The sequence below is a fragment of the Phaseolus vulgaris genome, chromosome 9 (assembly GCF_051622355.1).
Source record: "Phaseolus vulgaris cultivar YP4 chromosome 9, ASM5162235v1, whole genome shotgun sequence".
Classification (NCBI taxonomy): Eukaryota; Viridiplantae; Streptophyta; class Magnoliopsida; order Fabales; family Fabaceae; genus Phaseolus; species Phaseolus vulgaris.
The window spans coordinates 37,542,731-37,558,365 of NC_143506.1; the positions used below are offsets into that span (position 1 = coordinate 37,542,731).

Consider the following 15,635-nt stretch of genomic DNA (forward strand, 5'->3'; position numbering starts at 1 on the left):
TCATGAAACTTACTTTGACTTTTGTTCATACAGTTGTCATGCCAAGCTCCAGCATTTACCATCTTCTGAATTTCTCTGTCTAGTCTATTCTAGTCCATCAGAACTATTTGTCTAGTTTATGCAGAGAGTTGATAATTATGAAAATGTGCAGTAGAAATGTAAGGATGGATTGAGGAGCTGCAAATGATCATGTTTAAGTATGTACTAAGATGCAGGAAAATTTCCAGGGCTTATGTAAACTCAACTCAATGGGATTGAAGGGTTCTTCATGTTAAAAGTGTTGGGGTTACCGTTGTTAAAAAGGTAAAAAATGTTTTGGCTAAACAAAGAAAAAGAATCACTAGCAATTAGAAATGACACAGACATTTATTAGTTGATTATCCCAAAATAAAGATTGTCAAATCATAACAAAAGTTGGTGCTCACTTTCTAGATTGATTCTTGGTAGAGAATGTAAAAGATGGTCCTAGTAAAATAAAATCATGCAACTTTCATGTGGCTGGTGCCTCTTAAGGGCAATTTACTTTTTCATTCCTTGTCATTTTTTGTATATACAAATCATACCTTCCACCAGGTGAATCAATCAATATATATATGTGTGTAAAGCCTAAAGGTTTATTTAGCACTATATATAACTATCTTGAATATCTTGGAAGCAATATATAACTACAATCTACCTATAAACTAAAACAACAAATTCAATAACACAAAGAAGATCAATATTCAATGGCATTTGCATATGAACAATTTCTTCTTCTTTTGTTGATGATTTTTTCAACATGTTTCTCATCAACTAGCAGCATTTCATCTGTTAAAACTCAAAGACTGGTCTCCAGACTCATTCACCCGGGCTCAATTCACCATCCCCACTACAAGCCACATGAAACAGCCAAAGACCGAATGGAACTTGATATCCAACACTCAGCAGCACGTTTAGCCTACATACAAGCAAGGATAGAAGGTTCTTTGGTCTCTAATAATGACCACAAAGCTAGTGCCTCTCCCTCCTTAACAGGTAGAACCATACTGGCCAATATCTCAATAGGCCAACCCCCTATCCCACAACTAGTTGTTATAGACACTGCCAGTGACACCTTCTGGGTCATGTGCTCCCCTTGCACAAATTGTGACAACCATTTAGGTCCACTCTTTGACCCCTTAAAGTCTTCCACCTTTTTCCCACAGTGCAAAATACCATGTGTCTTCAAGGGTTGCAAATGTGACCCTATTCCATTTAGTGCCTCTTATGCAGATAGCTCCACCGCTTCAGGAACATATGGTCGTGATACTATTGTCTTTGAGACAACTGATGAAGGTACCTCTCAGATATTTGATGTACTATTTGGATGTGGCCACAACATTGGATACAATTCAGATCCAGGACACAATGGAATACTAGGACTAAACAGTGCAGCAGAATCTTTGGCAACAAAAATTGGCCAAAAGTTTTCTTACTGCATAGGCAACCTTGATGACCCTCATTACAATTACAACCAACTGATATTAGGTGAAGGGGCAGATCTTGAAGGTTTTTCCACCCCTTTTGAAGTCCACAATGGCTTTTATTATGTCACCATGGAAGGCATAAGTATAGGGGAGAAAAGGCTTGACATAGCTCCAGGAACTTTTGAGATGAAAGAGAATGGCACAGGAGGAGTCATCATTGACACTGGCAGCACTATCAGCTACCTAGTTGATGATGTGCATAAACTAATATACAAAGAAGTTAGAAATCTCATCGGTTGGTCCTTTAGAGGAGCAACAATTGAAAATTCCCCATGGATGTTGTGCTATTATGGTAGTATCAGCAAAGATCTAACTGGGTTTCCAGTGGTTACATTCCATTTTGCTGATGGAGCAGATTTGGCTATGGATTCTAGAAGCTTTTTTAGTCAAGTCAGTAATGACATATTCTGCATGACTATAGGTCCAGCCAGTAACATCGACATTAAAAGTAAGCCTTCAGTTGTTGGATTGTTAGCCCAACAGAGTTACAACGTGGGATATGACCTTGTTAATAACTATGTTTACCTCCAAAGAATTGACTGTGAACTTCTTAGTGGTTGATGATTGTGAATGCATTCACAAATCACAACTCTTGAACTCCAATTAGATCAAGTCCACAACAAAAGCATTATTTGTACACTAACAAGGTAAAGAAAATGGCAATGCTTGCTCTCATACTATATATGGCTTTAATTCTTTTCAATTTAGATACAAGACATTATAACAACTCTTGTATTCTAAGTATTGTGATAATAGCTATCCTCCAAGCTCAAATATAAGCAAAAACAAATTAGTCACACTACATTGGAGACATTTTTCTGTAAAGACTTCCAAGAAAGAAAAATAAGAAGAGAAAGGGTTACTTTATATAATATCTCTTAAATTATAGTTTTGTTTAACTTGTACAAAAACTAATTTTAACTATTATTTAATTTTCTACTTATTCTCTTTCAGAATTCATATTTGTCAAAAACATACTTTTAGAATGATAAATAAAAATAACATCACTAAATTGCACCAATTTCAATTAAACACTTCCTGTCAAGAATAAAATAGAGTTATTTCACAATAAAATCAGAATTAAATTAAATATATTTTTGGAGAGGGTATCGATAAATAAGAATAAATTAATTAGAATTAGGCTAAAATGCAATTTTGCACTCTTTATTTTCTAAACCTTATCTAAGCCATAAATGAATGATATAAGTAGTTTAGGTAGGTGACTGGACTGACAGAAGTAAATTTGAACTATTTATGAATACATCATAATTGTTCTTACATAATATTAATTTTCAATTACCAACAAAAAAAAAACTCTTTTCACACCTTTCAATAATGTTAGAGTTCTATTTTTGGTGACATGAGTAAATCATTCTTCCAGACAAGCATTTTACAATGTCTAACTCCAGTTTTCTCCATAGTCCAGCCATCTCTGTCACGGGCTCAAGAGACACAACCAGTTTGCAATTACATGCAACTAGCTGAGAAATACTTAACCTTAATAAAAAAAACTCAAGATCTATAAGGCCAGAGAGAGTAAGGTAAAAATCTAATGTTTCAAAATCAACCATCATTCAGTTGAAAGAGGGGAAGAGAGGTGGAAATACAAAGAACAATAATCCAACTCAATATGCTTATTTATTATAACATGAATAGAAAGAAAAACACTTACATTTAATCACCATAAAGAAAGGGAGCAAGACTTTGGTCGATACAAGCCTAAAGCAGAAATTAGCATGCAGTTTATCACCTTTCTTCTAGAAATACAACATTATGACAGCTCCTGTATTCTGAGTATTGTGTTAGCCGTCATCCTACATGTATACCATGAACAGTATATAGTAAGAGTAGAAGAACCAACCACAGATGGAAAAAATATTACAAAAATGGTGGAAACTTTGTTCAGAGCAGTAATGTGTAATGTTCAACACACATTGTAACACTTTTACTGCGCTTGGCAGTTACAGAAAGTTATTTTGTTGAAAATATGTTTCTATACAGTTTTTGGTGAACACACACAAACACATATATTCAGATATTATCTTAGAATATTGTATCTTAGATGATCTCTTAGGGCTTGTTCGTATTTTATATTTTGATTTATTAAGTAGGATCTTTATAATATTATAAGAATATCTTACTAGAATATCATTTATAGGCATATCCTATAATTATTTTTATTTATTGTCATCAATCTGAACCTATATAAAATGGACTTTGCAGTGTAGTCCATGCTCAGTTTTCAGCATCTCTCCCATATTTTGCTACTTATTAAGTAATTTCAAGGGTAAAAAATATATAATTCATCCTTAAGTTTCAATCATTTGTCAAAAGACTGTCAGCTTAACACAACCCACCAACCCTAATTTTAATTGCTTTTATAAATAAAACCCTAATTTTAATTTACCCACGAACGAGGTGCATCATTTCAAACGTCCCTGCTCATTTCAAAAAGTTCCTTTGTCCTTCTTCTTCGACCAACAGCAACCAAGTTGCGACAGCGAACGACAACTACGACGTCCTTCTTCTCTCCAACAGTAATGACTGAGCTTGAAGGTGCGAACGACATCAGCGAAGCTCACGGCGACGAACAAAACCAGCTGTCGAAGGCAAAAAGAACCTTTTTTTATTGTGGAGGAAGACCAAACAAGGGAGGTTTTTTTTGCTGCTGTCTTCATTTATTAAGATGAGTAAAACAAAAAGAGAGTCAGACATTACATAGAAGTACTGTGAAAGTCTTCCAACCATGGTAGTTGAATCGATATACAAGTAGTGTATCGGAGAGCTGATTTTCTGAATCGTGTACCGTTTTCGTAAATCGTAAGATTCATAAACATTAAAAAATGTAACATATAATTGAATATATAAGATATGTAGAAATACAAAGAATAGCAAAACAACCTCATAATTCATTTTGAGTGTTGTATCTACATATATATACCACACAATTTCAGCAACACAACCTCAAAAAAAGTATGGTTGTTGCATAAGATTCCTATAACCAACCATGGGTATATGCTACTAAACAAATTTTACATTATAGTCATTCAAAAAATAAGTGTTGTTGTTGCTACTACATAATTACTGCTGGTTGTTGCTTGTACATACTAAACAACTTCAAACAAAAAAATATTCTATCCTAATTATCTTCCTCTCCAACACTTAAGTCATCTTCTATTAAAACTTCTTCTTGAATGTCTTCAATTTCTTCTTCATCTCCTACTATGGATTTTCCATTTTTATTGATTTTGGTATTTAAATTTCTAGGACTTATATTAGCAAAAGAAAAACAAATAAATTTGAATTAGTTATAGTTTGTTGAACTTTCATTTTAAGTTCTAAATAAAATAATCACCTCTGTTCCTTTTCTTGCTTGGCGCTCCCTCTTCAGCATCAAAGCACTCATGTATATTCATCCAAGAGGAATCAATAGGCAAACAAGGATTTTCTTTTTCAGTGATCCATTCATCATCCGATTCAATATCTGACAAACATATGGGATCATAAGTTTCCCCCTTCTCTACTCTTTTATCTCATCTCAAGTTGAAGATTGTACTTCACATACACAAGAGCATTTAATTTTTGTTGTTCCAATTTATTTCTTCTCTTAGTATGCACTTGGTCAAATGTGCTCCAACTTCTTTCACATCATGTTGCACTATATGTGAGGCTCAAAATTTTCATGGCTACCTTTTGTAACTCTTTACCTTCTCTTCCACCAAAGAGCTGTCAAAACAAAAATATATTTAACTGTAATGTAATTAAAAGTTTATAAATCATATAAGAATTGTAATGAGTAATTTAATTACCGGGTTGTTTCATATTTCTATTATCTATAGTCATGTTCATTCCAAAAAGCCCCTTAGCTCCCTTGAACTTCTCAAGTTGTTGATCAATTGCAACTCTTGTTCTTGCATCTGAAACCATTCTTTGAAATGTCTCATATAAACCAACCATCACCTCACTATGCGGATTGAATTTTTTTTCATAGTGATATCTAACCAATAAAAAATAAGTTAATGAGAGCAAAGAATATAGTGTCACTTAGTAGGAGAAATTTAGAAGTAATTTAGCTTACCTAAGATTGAAGTAATAGGCAGTTGCATAGAAAGGCCTATGTAGTGGTAAATTCCACCTAGTGTCAATAATTTTCCAAACTTTTTTATATCTTGTTTTTTGTTTTTGGAAATTTTCAGCAATTTTCTCTTTAGCTTTGTCCATTGCTTCATAAATATATGGCATGGCTAGTTTTGCATCACCATCTACAAGCCTCAACACTTTTACAAGTGGATTTACACATTTAAGGCAATATGTGATTGATCTCCAAAATCTTCCATCACTTAACACTACATTCATGACTTGTTTGGCCTCATTTTTAGTAGCATGTGAACTAGTAGCCCATTCCTCTGAAGCAAACATTGATCTAAGAGCATTTTTTTGTTGCTTAATACAATTTAATGTAAGATAAGCAGTAGCAAAACGTGTGACAATTGGTCTTGCTAATTCCCTTCCATTAGAATGCTTTCTATACAAATTAAGAACCCATGTGTGCCTATTTATGTAAGTGGTAACTTTCTTTGCATTGCCAATGGTATTGTAAAATACTAGAAGCTCTCCAATATCCTCAAGAATTAGATCAAGACAATGAGCTGGACACGGGACCAAAATAATTTGGTTCTTTTTTCCATTAACATTCTTCCAGCTGCCACAAGGTTAGAAGTACCATTCGTAACTACTTGAACAACATGATCCTCTCCAATTTCATCCACTATGTTGTCTAACAATTCATACATTTTTTCCCATCCTTTATCACATCACTAGTGTCAATGGATTTCAAAAATACAATACCACTTAGACTATTAACAAGAAAATTAGTGAGTGATCTTCCTTTTCCATCAATCCAACCATCACACATCAATGTGCATCCCCATTTCTCCCAATCACTCTTATATTTTTCTAGACACTTGTGTACCTTATCCACAGCTTTTTTTTAGATAGGATACCCTTACCTCATGATAAGGAGGTTTTAAACCTTTCCTATAGTCTCCAACCGCCTTTAGCATCTGGATGAAAAGAGGGCTCCTTACAAGATTAAATGACAATGCATTACCGTAAATGCAGTTGCAAATTTCTATTACATCTTCTCTGTTCTTGTAAGATGCATTAATTATCATTTGCTGGAGATCATTCTTTCTTCTCTTGTAACTTCTCCACAATCCAAGTTCATCTCCTCTTTCTTTTTTCCTTCATCTTCCAGCAGCTTCAAAAAGATTGCCTTCACCTCATCTAGAACACTGCAATAAGGGATAACGTCTTTCTTTGTTCCAGCAAGATGATGCTTCATCCTTGCTATTCCACCCCAACAACCATGACAGCAAAACTTACATTTTACTTGTAGATGGTGATGTAAAACCAGTCATGTCATATATTTATGAAGCAATGGACAGAGCTAAAGAGAAAATTGCTGAAAATTTCCAAAAGCAAGAAACAAGATATAAAAAAGGTTGGAAAATTATTGACACTGGGTGAAATTTACAACTACATAGGTCTCTCCATGCAGTTGCTTATTACCTCAATCCTAGGTAAGTTAAATTACTTCTAAATTTCTCCTACTAAGTAGCACTATATTCTTTGCTCTAATTAACTTTATTTTTTATTGTGTTAGATATCATTATGAAAAAAATTTCAATCCGGATAGTGAGGTGTTAGTTGATTTATATGCGACATTTCAAATAATGGTTTTAGATGCAAGAACAAGAGTTTCAAGACATTATAGTTGAATATATTTTTGTTTTGACAATTCTTTGGTGGGAGAGTTATGGGGAGAAGGTAAAGAGTTACAAAAGGTAGCCATGAAAATTTTGACCAAGTGCATACTAAGAGAAAAAATAGATTGGAACAATAAAGATTAAATGCTCTTGTGTATGTAGAGTACAATCTTCAACTTGAGATGAGACAAAAGTGTAGAGAAGAGAAGGGGGAAACTTATGATCTCATATGTTTGTCAGATATTGAATTGGATGATGAATGGATCACTGAAAAAGAAAATCTTTGTTTGCCTATTGATTCCTCTTGGATAAATATACATGAGTATTTTAATGTTGAAGAGGGAGCTCCAAGCAAGAAAAGGAACAGAGGTGATTATTTTTATTTAGAACTTGAAATGAAAGTTCAACAAACTATAACTAATTCAAATTTATTTGTTTTTCTTTTGCTAATATAGGTCCTAGAAATTTAAATACCAAAATCAATAAAAATGGAAAATCCATAGTAGGAGACGAGTTAGAAATTGAAGACATTCAAAAAGAAGTTTTAATAGATGAAGATGACTTGAGTGATGTAGATGTTGGAGAGAAAGATGATGAAATATGAATGATTAGGATAGAATATTTTGTTGTTTGAGGTTTGTTTAGTATGTACAAGTACAAGCAACAACCAGCGGTAATTATGTAGTAGCAGCAACAACAACACTTATTTTTTGAATGGCTATAATCTAAAATTTTGTTTAGTAGCATATAGCCATGGTTGGTAATAGAAATCTTACGCTGCAATCACACTGTTTTTTGAGGTTGTGTTGCTGAAATTGTGTGGTATATATATGTAGATACAACACTCAAAATGAAATGAGGTTGTTTTGTTATTAATTGCATCTTTGCATTTCTACATATCTTATATATTTAATTATATGTTATATGAATCTTACGATTCACGATAGGAAACGCTACACAATTCAGAAAATCAACTCTCCGATACACTACTTGGATCTCGATTCAATTACCATGCAATCCACAACCATTGTTCAAGTGTTGCTTGAAAACACATTCATTTTTTAAACTTTGAATTTAGTTGTTCCAAAGAAGTTCACAGGTCTAGTTCATCAAAATATTGCTTCAAAAAAAATAAAGATAAACAGTATTATTTATCGTGAAAGATAAGAAAGAAACCAGTTTTCTCTAAATTTGTTCAAACTCTCATAACATAACTTTCAAGCATAACAATTTTCCATGGTAAACTGAGACGTGACTATATGTAATCTTAGCCAAAGGTTCATTTCTTCCAAGCCAAGAACTTTTCAGATTCAATTCAAGTCAATGAAAATTGAAAAGAAAAATAAAATAACAATTCAGTTGGCATTGGAAACAGCATCATCAGAAAACTTCAAAGTTTATGTTTCCCTCATCAAAATGAGGATTAGCTTTTCTTCCCCCAATTCAAATTTATATACATAAAAAAGAGAGAAAAGAAAAAATAAGTCTGAGCAGTGTGTATACAATGTGTCTTCTCTAATTTTTCCAGGTATTTGGGTTTCCTTGTCTGCCTTTCTTCTTAACTAATAAAATTTTATTTCTTTTTTCATGTTTAATAAAGCCTATTTTATGAGGATGTTATGATTCTTAAGTCCATATAATTTATTTTATGAGCAAAAGGTATCTAATAAACAACAGTAGAAAGAAAAAGCAATCATGACATGACACACTCACAAAAAGGCACTAAAAATTCACACAAATTAAAGAAAAGTGTTTCAGTCTGTTCATTTTGAGCCTAAGAAAAAATACTTCTTGTTATTTATTTTGGTATACAATACAAGCACTATATTAGCCAGCATATCTCAGCAATCAATGAAAACCACAAATAATTGAAAACAGAAAACAAATAGAGTATGAAACTAATTTCTTCACCTATCCAGTGTAAGTATATACAGTTTAATAAAGTGAAAAAAATGTAAAAATAAAATAAAAACATTGAATAGTTGTTGTAGGGGAAACCAATTAAAAAGGAATTAAAAAAATAAAGGTTTAATTTTATCTTCAACAAGATGTGCTTTAACAGAATCATTGTTGTAGCTAAATCCCTTTACTGGAAAGAACTATAATTTAAGCAACAAATCCAAATTAGATGAGAAAGGTGTATGTATATTACCATTTCTATAGTGGCTCAGTGTTGAGTCCAACAGGTTCCTTAGTAGTCACTTCATAGGTGAAAGTGCCAAACGGGAACAAGGACAGACAGTAGTTTCATCAACCATATTATATAACTGCCTTTTCATACAGGATCCAGCACTGATTCAGTCCTGTGACTCAGCATGAAACAGATTATCAGAAATAAAATGGACATGTCAATATCAATAATACCCTGAATGAGCTTTCAGTGCCTCGTGCTTCATACTAAAGTTTATCATAAGGTTATATAAATAAAAAATTATGATTATTTCTGCAATATATTTTAGGCTGATATTGTTTCCCGTCCCTTTTAGACATTTATCCTTTTCAGATTGGTGATTAGAGCAGAAAGACAGACAGAGGGCTACAAAATCACTTCCCTGCCTGTCTGGTTATTACTACAATGGAAACGGGAAAACTTATTCGTCTATATCATTGCAAGGAAAAGTAAAAGAGAAAGAGACCACTGCCGGTCTGATCCTAACTGGAAATTGCCTTGGGTTATCTAAAAACCTCATCCAGATCATAGAACATGACAGAAATTTCTCATTTTTATAATCACACATACATTACTATTATGCATTTATAGAAAGGTTTAACCCTTTAAGGGAAAACAGAAAGGGTGCCATATTCATTGACTTCCATGAACTGATTTACCAGAAGCATGGACACACAGATCAAGGTTGATGGTATGCTTTAAGGCTGAGGGCTAGGAAAGGAGGAAAAGAGTGAAAGACACCTTCTGGCAGCGAAAGCATGTATTGTATTGCAATACCATAAACTGATACCCCTATTTATTTAGTAATAAAATTAGATCCAGGATTAGCACAGGTCCAAGTCTTTGGACAATAGGATTAATAATCAGAATATCTCCAAGCATTGGGGACGGGGAACAGCCGAATCACAACCAGATTGACCAAATAAAATTGAAAGACAAAGGGTAAAACTTAAAAGCACACAAACCAATAGACACTAGCAATTACACGCAATAAATGTAGTAATGCAGAAGACAATAAACCTGATACGACAATGGAAATTGTAAAGAACATAGATGCCATGCCAAAATTGTCTAACAAAGAAGTTATGATTTCCATAATTTAAAAGGTGACATTAATCTTTCAGGTAAGTTTAAATAAATTGTGTCAAGTACCAAAGGAATGGTAAACCATTATTTAGAAGCTTAATTATAATGAAAAAATTATGTACCTGCAGGTCTCATCCGTGTGCTCTCTTTGCCAGCAGCACACAGGGAGTAGTCCAAACACTAAAAGAATCCTCCTTTTTTTTTCCCACATGTTCAGTTCATGGACTCTGTCAAATCAGAAAGCATTTCTTTCGCTGATTGATTTGCTTTCTGAAGTTCCCCTTTGGCACAAAGTGCAGCAATTCTAGAATAATAGAAGTCAAAACCATGCATCTGGGATCTTGTCATACAATCACCATTATTTGTTGTAAGATTACTTACATCTTTGTCATCACAAGATCCAAGATTCGAACCACTTTTGCAAGAGGAAGGTAGAATGCTTGAGCATTTTGAACCAAGATCCTTGTATTCATAAATCTTTTCTCGTTTATGGAATCCTTGATTATAAGTGGACAACCTTTGAACAGGAATAAGTATACAGGCAATTTCATTGAGAACTGTAACAGCTTCTTGAACCCTTCCTTGCTCACACAAAGTGGCAAGGAAATCACTTATTGACTCAGTATCAACCTCCTTGTTGACTATGTTCATCAACTCTGCCACATTCTTGGATTGGAGCATTTCTCTCAAGACACTCCTGGCTTCTTCCATCCTTCCCTTGGTACAAAGACCTCTTATCAAATATAAGAACCCAAAAAAATCAGGTGATACATCTTTCCTCTTGAACTTATAATAGAATTCAAGGGCTCCTTGCATGTCACCCTTTTGGCAATAGCAATTAATTGCAGCACTTATAGTCAAACTGTCAGGCTCAATATATTTTGTCTCCATATCATTAAGAAGCTCAAATGCCTTTTCCAATTGTCCAAACTTAGAAATGCCATCAAGTAATGAATTGTAAACTTGTACTTTAGGCTGAAAGCCCTTGAGGACCATTTTCCTGAAAATATGCTCTGCATCTAGCAAAAATCCCTCTCTACATAGAGCATAAACTACTGTAGCGTAAGTTATTTCAGAGGGTACCAAATTAAGTTTCTCTATCGAATCCAACAGCCGAAATGCCTCAATAAGACATCCCTCGTGGCACAATCCATTTATGATTGAATTATATATGACTATGTTCAATTTCATCCCCTTCCTTTCAACAAAGGCACAGAGATCCAATGCTTTATTGAGATATCCTCCCTTGCACAAGCCGTCAATAACAATTGCATAATCAACATATGTGACTGGTAAATTATCTTGAGTCTCTGTAACAAGCTTATACGCATCTAAAGATCTACCCTCCTTTAAGAGAATCTTGAGAATAGAAGCAGGAAAAATGTCAGCTAAAGAGTAATCCACCGTTTTTCCAAGATATTGAAGGGCACTGTTGACATCTTTCAGACAGAGGTAGCATGCAAGTATACTTTGTACCATTGGTTCAACTAGACCATATTCTTTCAGGAAGCTGTTCAAAAGGGGCATAATTTTCTCCCTGTTCCCATTACTAAGATACCCTCTCAAAATTGAATAATAAGACTTGCCCGTGACAGGTTGGCCTCTCTTTTTCAGCATCATGCACATATGATTTGCATCATCAAGTAACCCTCTTTGACATAATAAAAAGATGGAATCATTACATACTGCATTATATATGTCTGGTCCCAAACCATCCATTCTGTAAACTAAATCTAAAGCCTCTTTTGTACTGTTTTCTGCAAAAATTGTCTTCATTAACATCCTAAATGTAGGTATATTCAACTCGAGACCTGAGTGATTGAGTTCAAGTAATGCATCGATGGCCAATTCTGCCATACCATTCTTGCAGAGGCCATTAATAATACTATTGTAGCACGCGGATGACAGGATTGAAGTCTTTCTAAATTCATCAAATACCTCAAGTGCCTCGTTAATTCTACCTACCTTGCAATACCCATCAATCATTGTGCAGTAAGTCACTGAATTTGGAACCAGATCCATTTCAGACATTCCTTTGTAAAGTGCATAAACATCTTCAAAAGCCCCCATCATAAACAGGGCTTTGATCAGTACATTACACATCACAACATCCATAGCAATCCCAGCTTCTTCTATTCGCTTCCTTGTCTGCAAAATCCCGGGAATGTTTTCTTCTGCAGTATACCCATGCAAAAGTGTGCTGTATGTAATCACATCTGCAGCAACATTTTTCGACAACTCATCCGCCTCTAATGTCCTCCCATGCTTGGATAAACCATTCATAACAACATTGTATGCAACAACACTAGGACTGATCCCGCTCCTCTCCATTTCATCAAACAGACTAAACACCTTATTGAAATCCCCTCTCCTTCCAAACCCATCAATCAAAATCACAAACACATATTCATCCATTTCAATTCCCAGTTCTTTCATGCCCTCAAAAACAGAAAACGCTTCCTCCACCTTACCCTTCTTACAATAAGCAGACATGATTGCACTGTATGTGACTTTATTAGGTCTATGTCCTTCTTTTATCATCTTGGCCAGGAAAGTAAACGACTTCTCCACGTCACCTAGCTTGGAGAACCCATCTACAAGCACAGTATAACTCACACAATCATGACCTATACCCTTCTCCTCCATTTCCCTCATCCTCCTTAAAACCTCAACTAAAACCCTTTCCTCAACATACCCACAAGCCCAAGCACTGTACAAAACAACATCCAATCCCAACCCTTCCTTCTCCATCCACTGCACCAAACCACATACTTCTCCAATCCTCCCCATCTTACAAAGAGCCCCCACAAGAGCCGTGCAAGTCACCACATTGGGCCTCAACCCCCCACAATCAGTGACACTCTTAAAAAAATCCACCCCAATTTCCGGTTTTCCAACCCTACAAAACCCAGAAATCACGGAACTACACACAAAATCATCAAAAGGGCACCTAACTCCATCCTCAGCCATCAACTCCAGCACCTCAACGGCCATACCCATGAGCCCCTTTGAGCTCAATTCATGAACCATCAAACAAAAGGTGAAAGAAGAAGGTACCACGGCACGGTCCCTCACAGAACGCTGCAAAACGGAGAGAGCTTTCTCAGGGTCGAGGCGTTGGGTACAGAGGCCTTGGATGAGGGTATCCCACATGAAGGGGTGAGTGATTTTCAAGTGGGTGTGCATGAATTGTTCTGCTTGTTCGAATTTGTGGGATTTGAGGAGTGCCCATGCGAGGAGGGAGAGGGTTCGGGGATTGGTGGGGGCGTTGTTGGTTTGCAGCTGAGAAAAGAAGTGGCTTATTAGGTTGAACTTTTGGAGGTGGAAGAGGAAAAGGAGGAAACGGTTGATGGGTTTGGGAGTGGGGGTGAAGCCACGCTTGAGCAAGGTTTGGAGGGACAAGGGTGGTGGGTGGAACAACATAGAAAGGAAAAGACAATGCTTGGATTTCAAAAACAACGTTGTTCTTGTTCCAACATTGGATGAAAATTGAAATGTCACTTCCTTTGGTTAGATTCTGTTCAGTTTTGAGACTGAGTTGGAGCAGAGAGAGTTACATGATCAGAGGTGCTCTCTCCCACTTCAATTGGGCCTTACCGATCACTGAATACAAATAGGCAGTTTCTTCCTGCACCCCTACATTTTTCTTCCTGCACCCCCACAAAGTTGCGCAAAGACAAAACTATCCCTATATAAACTGTACATTTATTTTTTTTGTATTCCGGATTATGAAATCCGATAAATTTTCGGATTGGCACTTCCGGTAAATTTTTGGATTGGCACATCCAGTAATCTCTTGGATTGATGTTTCTGGTAGTACATGAATGATATTGTTAATCTAAAATAAAAAAATGCAAAACATTCATAATTGAGAAAATCATTCTGGATCCACCAATCTGTAATTCAAAATATGCATTCCGGATTCAGAAATTCATAATTGAAAAAAATCATTTCGGATCCACCAATCCATAATAGAAATTAGGCTTCCGGATTCAACAATCCGGAAATCAATAATTTATGCAAACTTTGCTTCCGGAACATCCCCTTATCCAAAATGCAACATGATTCACTTCCGGATTGATGAATCCATAGCACACTCCCAGATCCCGAAATTGTGGGGTCAGTTTCGAAATTTACAAAATTGTGGGGTGCAGCAAGAAAAATGTAGGGGTGCAGGAAGAAACTGCCACAAATATCTGGTGGTTTCTTTCTTCACCCCATAGTTTTCATGTGCACCCTATTGGGTGATTAAAGGACAAAAGTGCCCCTTTACTGCATCATCGTTCCCCTGAATTATGTGATGTGGAAATATCTTTTAACAAATTAAAAACTATATTTCACACTGTGATGAAAAACTATTGAAATTAAATCTGTACATTCTTGTTTTAATTCCAAAACCATAAGTCAGTTACAAAACCTCTATTATTCTCACACTTAACTGCCTAAAAAACATTAATTCAAAATAAAAATTTGATAACATAAAAATTGCATAAGTGCATTGCATTCTATGTATATGTTTCTTTCCTAGCAAAGTTGGTTCATCAAGATGTCCACTTCAACTACTTGAGCTAAGAAAAAGAATTAAGTTTGAACATGTCAGTGAAAAAAATCTTTAATGGCTAATGAACCTTCAACACCAACATTTTTACCTTTTCAAAGAGCAAGAGTTGGTAACCTTTAAACTTTTATCACATCAAGGAGAAAATAGGTATGTTTTTTTAAGAGATGAGCGGGAAACACGTTAAGGTATCTAAAGATTTTCAAGTTCTCATGGTTAAAGGAAGAAAAACTTAGAGATATGAGGAAACTATTGCAACTCCAAAAGTTACAAACATTTATGGAATGATAGGTCGAATATATCTTGATTTGGCTAGAGTATTTTTCACAAACTCGAACTTTGAAGGTTTTACTATGAGATATCAAGTTAAAGGCATAGACATTAAGATCACTCTTGAAATTTTGAAAGTTTTTTCTAGTCTGAAATATGAGGGTGTTTAAGTTAGCAAGGGAAACACCGAAACTGTTGAAAACTTCAAGAAGGTTTAGTACTTTAAAAGTTGTTTGTGGAATCTTCCTGTCTCTATCAAGGACTTCCATGCAAAAGGA

General features: G+C 35.0%; 2 protein-coding genes and 1 pseudogene across 7 annotated transcripts; 1 reads left to right on the forward strand and 2 right to left on the reverse strand.

Annotated features, from left to right (window-relative positions):
• The first annotated feature begins 599 nt into the window (after positions 1–599).
• LOC137820995 (aspartic proteinase CDR1) lies at positions 600–2,870 on the forward strand. Its single transcript, XM_068625379.1, has one exon. The coding sequence runs from the start codon at positions 726–728 to the stop codon at positions 2,064–2,066; it is 1,341 nt and encodes a 446-aa protein (XP_068481480.1). The 5' UTR covers positions 600–725; the 3' UTR covers positions 2,067–2,870.
• LOC137820994 (Pentatricopeptide repeat (PPR) superfamily protein) lies at positions 2,735–14,057 on the reverse strand. 6 transcript variants are annotated; one of them, XM_068625377.2, is made up of 6 exons: positions 10,911–14,039; positions 10,652–10,833; positions 9,426–9,576; positions 3,913–4,105; positions 3,178–3,319; positions 2,735–3,002 (listed from the first exon to the last, which is right to left on the reverse strand). In XM_068625377.2, exons 1-2 carry the CDS (start codon positions 13,950–13,952, stop codon positions 10,765–10,767), a joined length of 3,111 nt encoding a protein of 1,036 aa, XP_068481478.2. In that variant the 5' UTR covers positions 13,953–14,039; the 3' UTR covers positions 2,735–3,002; positions 3,178–3,319; positions 3,913–4,105; positions 9,426–9,576; positions 10,652–10,764. The 6 variants fall into 6 exon arrangements, with proteins under 6 accessions (XP_068481478.2, XP_068481479.2, XP_068481474.2 ...); XM_068625378.2 differs by lacking the exon at positions 3,913–4,105; XM_068625373.2 differs by having other exon boundaries at positions 10,652–14,039.
• LOC137822444 (uncharacterized) lies at positions 5,239–6,912 on the reverse strand (annotated as a pseudogene).
• Positions 14,058–15,635: the final 1,578 nt, after the last annotated feature.

What these genes read in the sequence shown, in the direction of transcription:
- LOC137820994 (XM_068625375.2), bottom strand. Translation starts at nt 13,952, where the DNA reads ATGTTGTTCCACCCACCACCCTTGTCCCTCCAAACCTTGCTCAAGCGT.
- LOC137820995 (XM_068625379.1), top strand. Translation starts at nt 726, where the DNA reads ATGGCATTTGCATATGAACAATTTCTTCTTCTTTTGTTGATGATTTTT.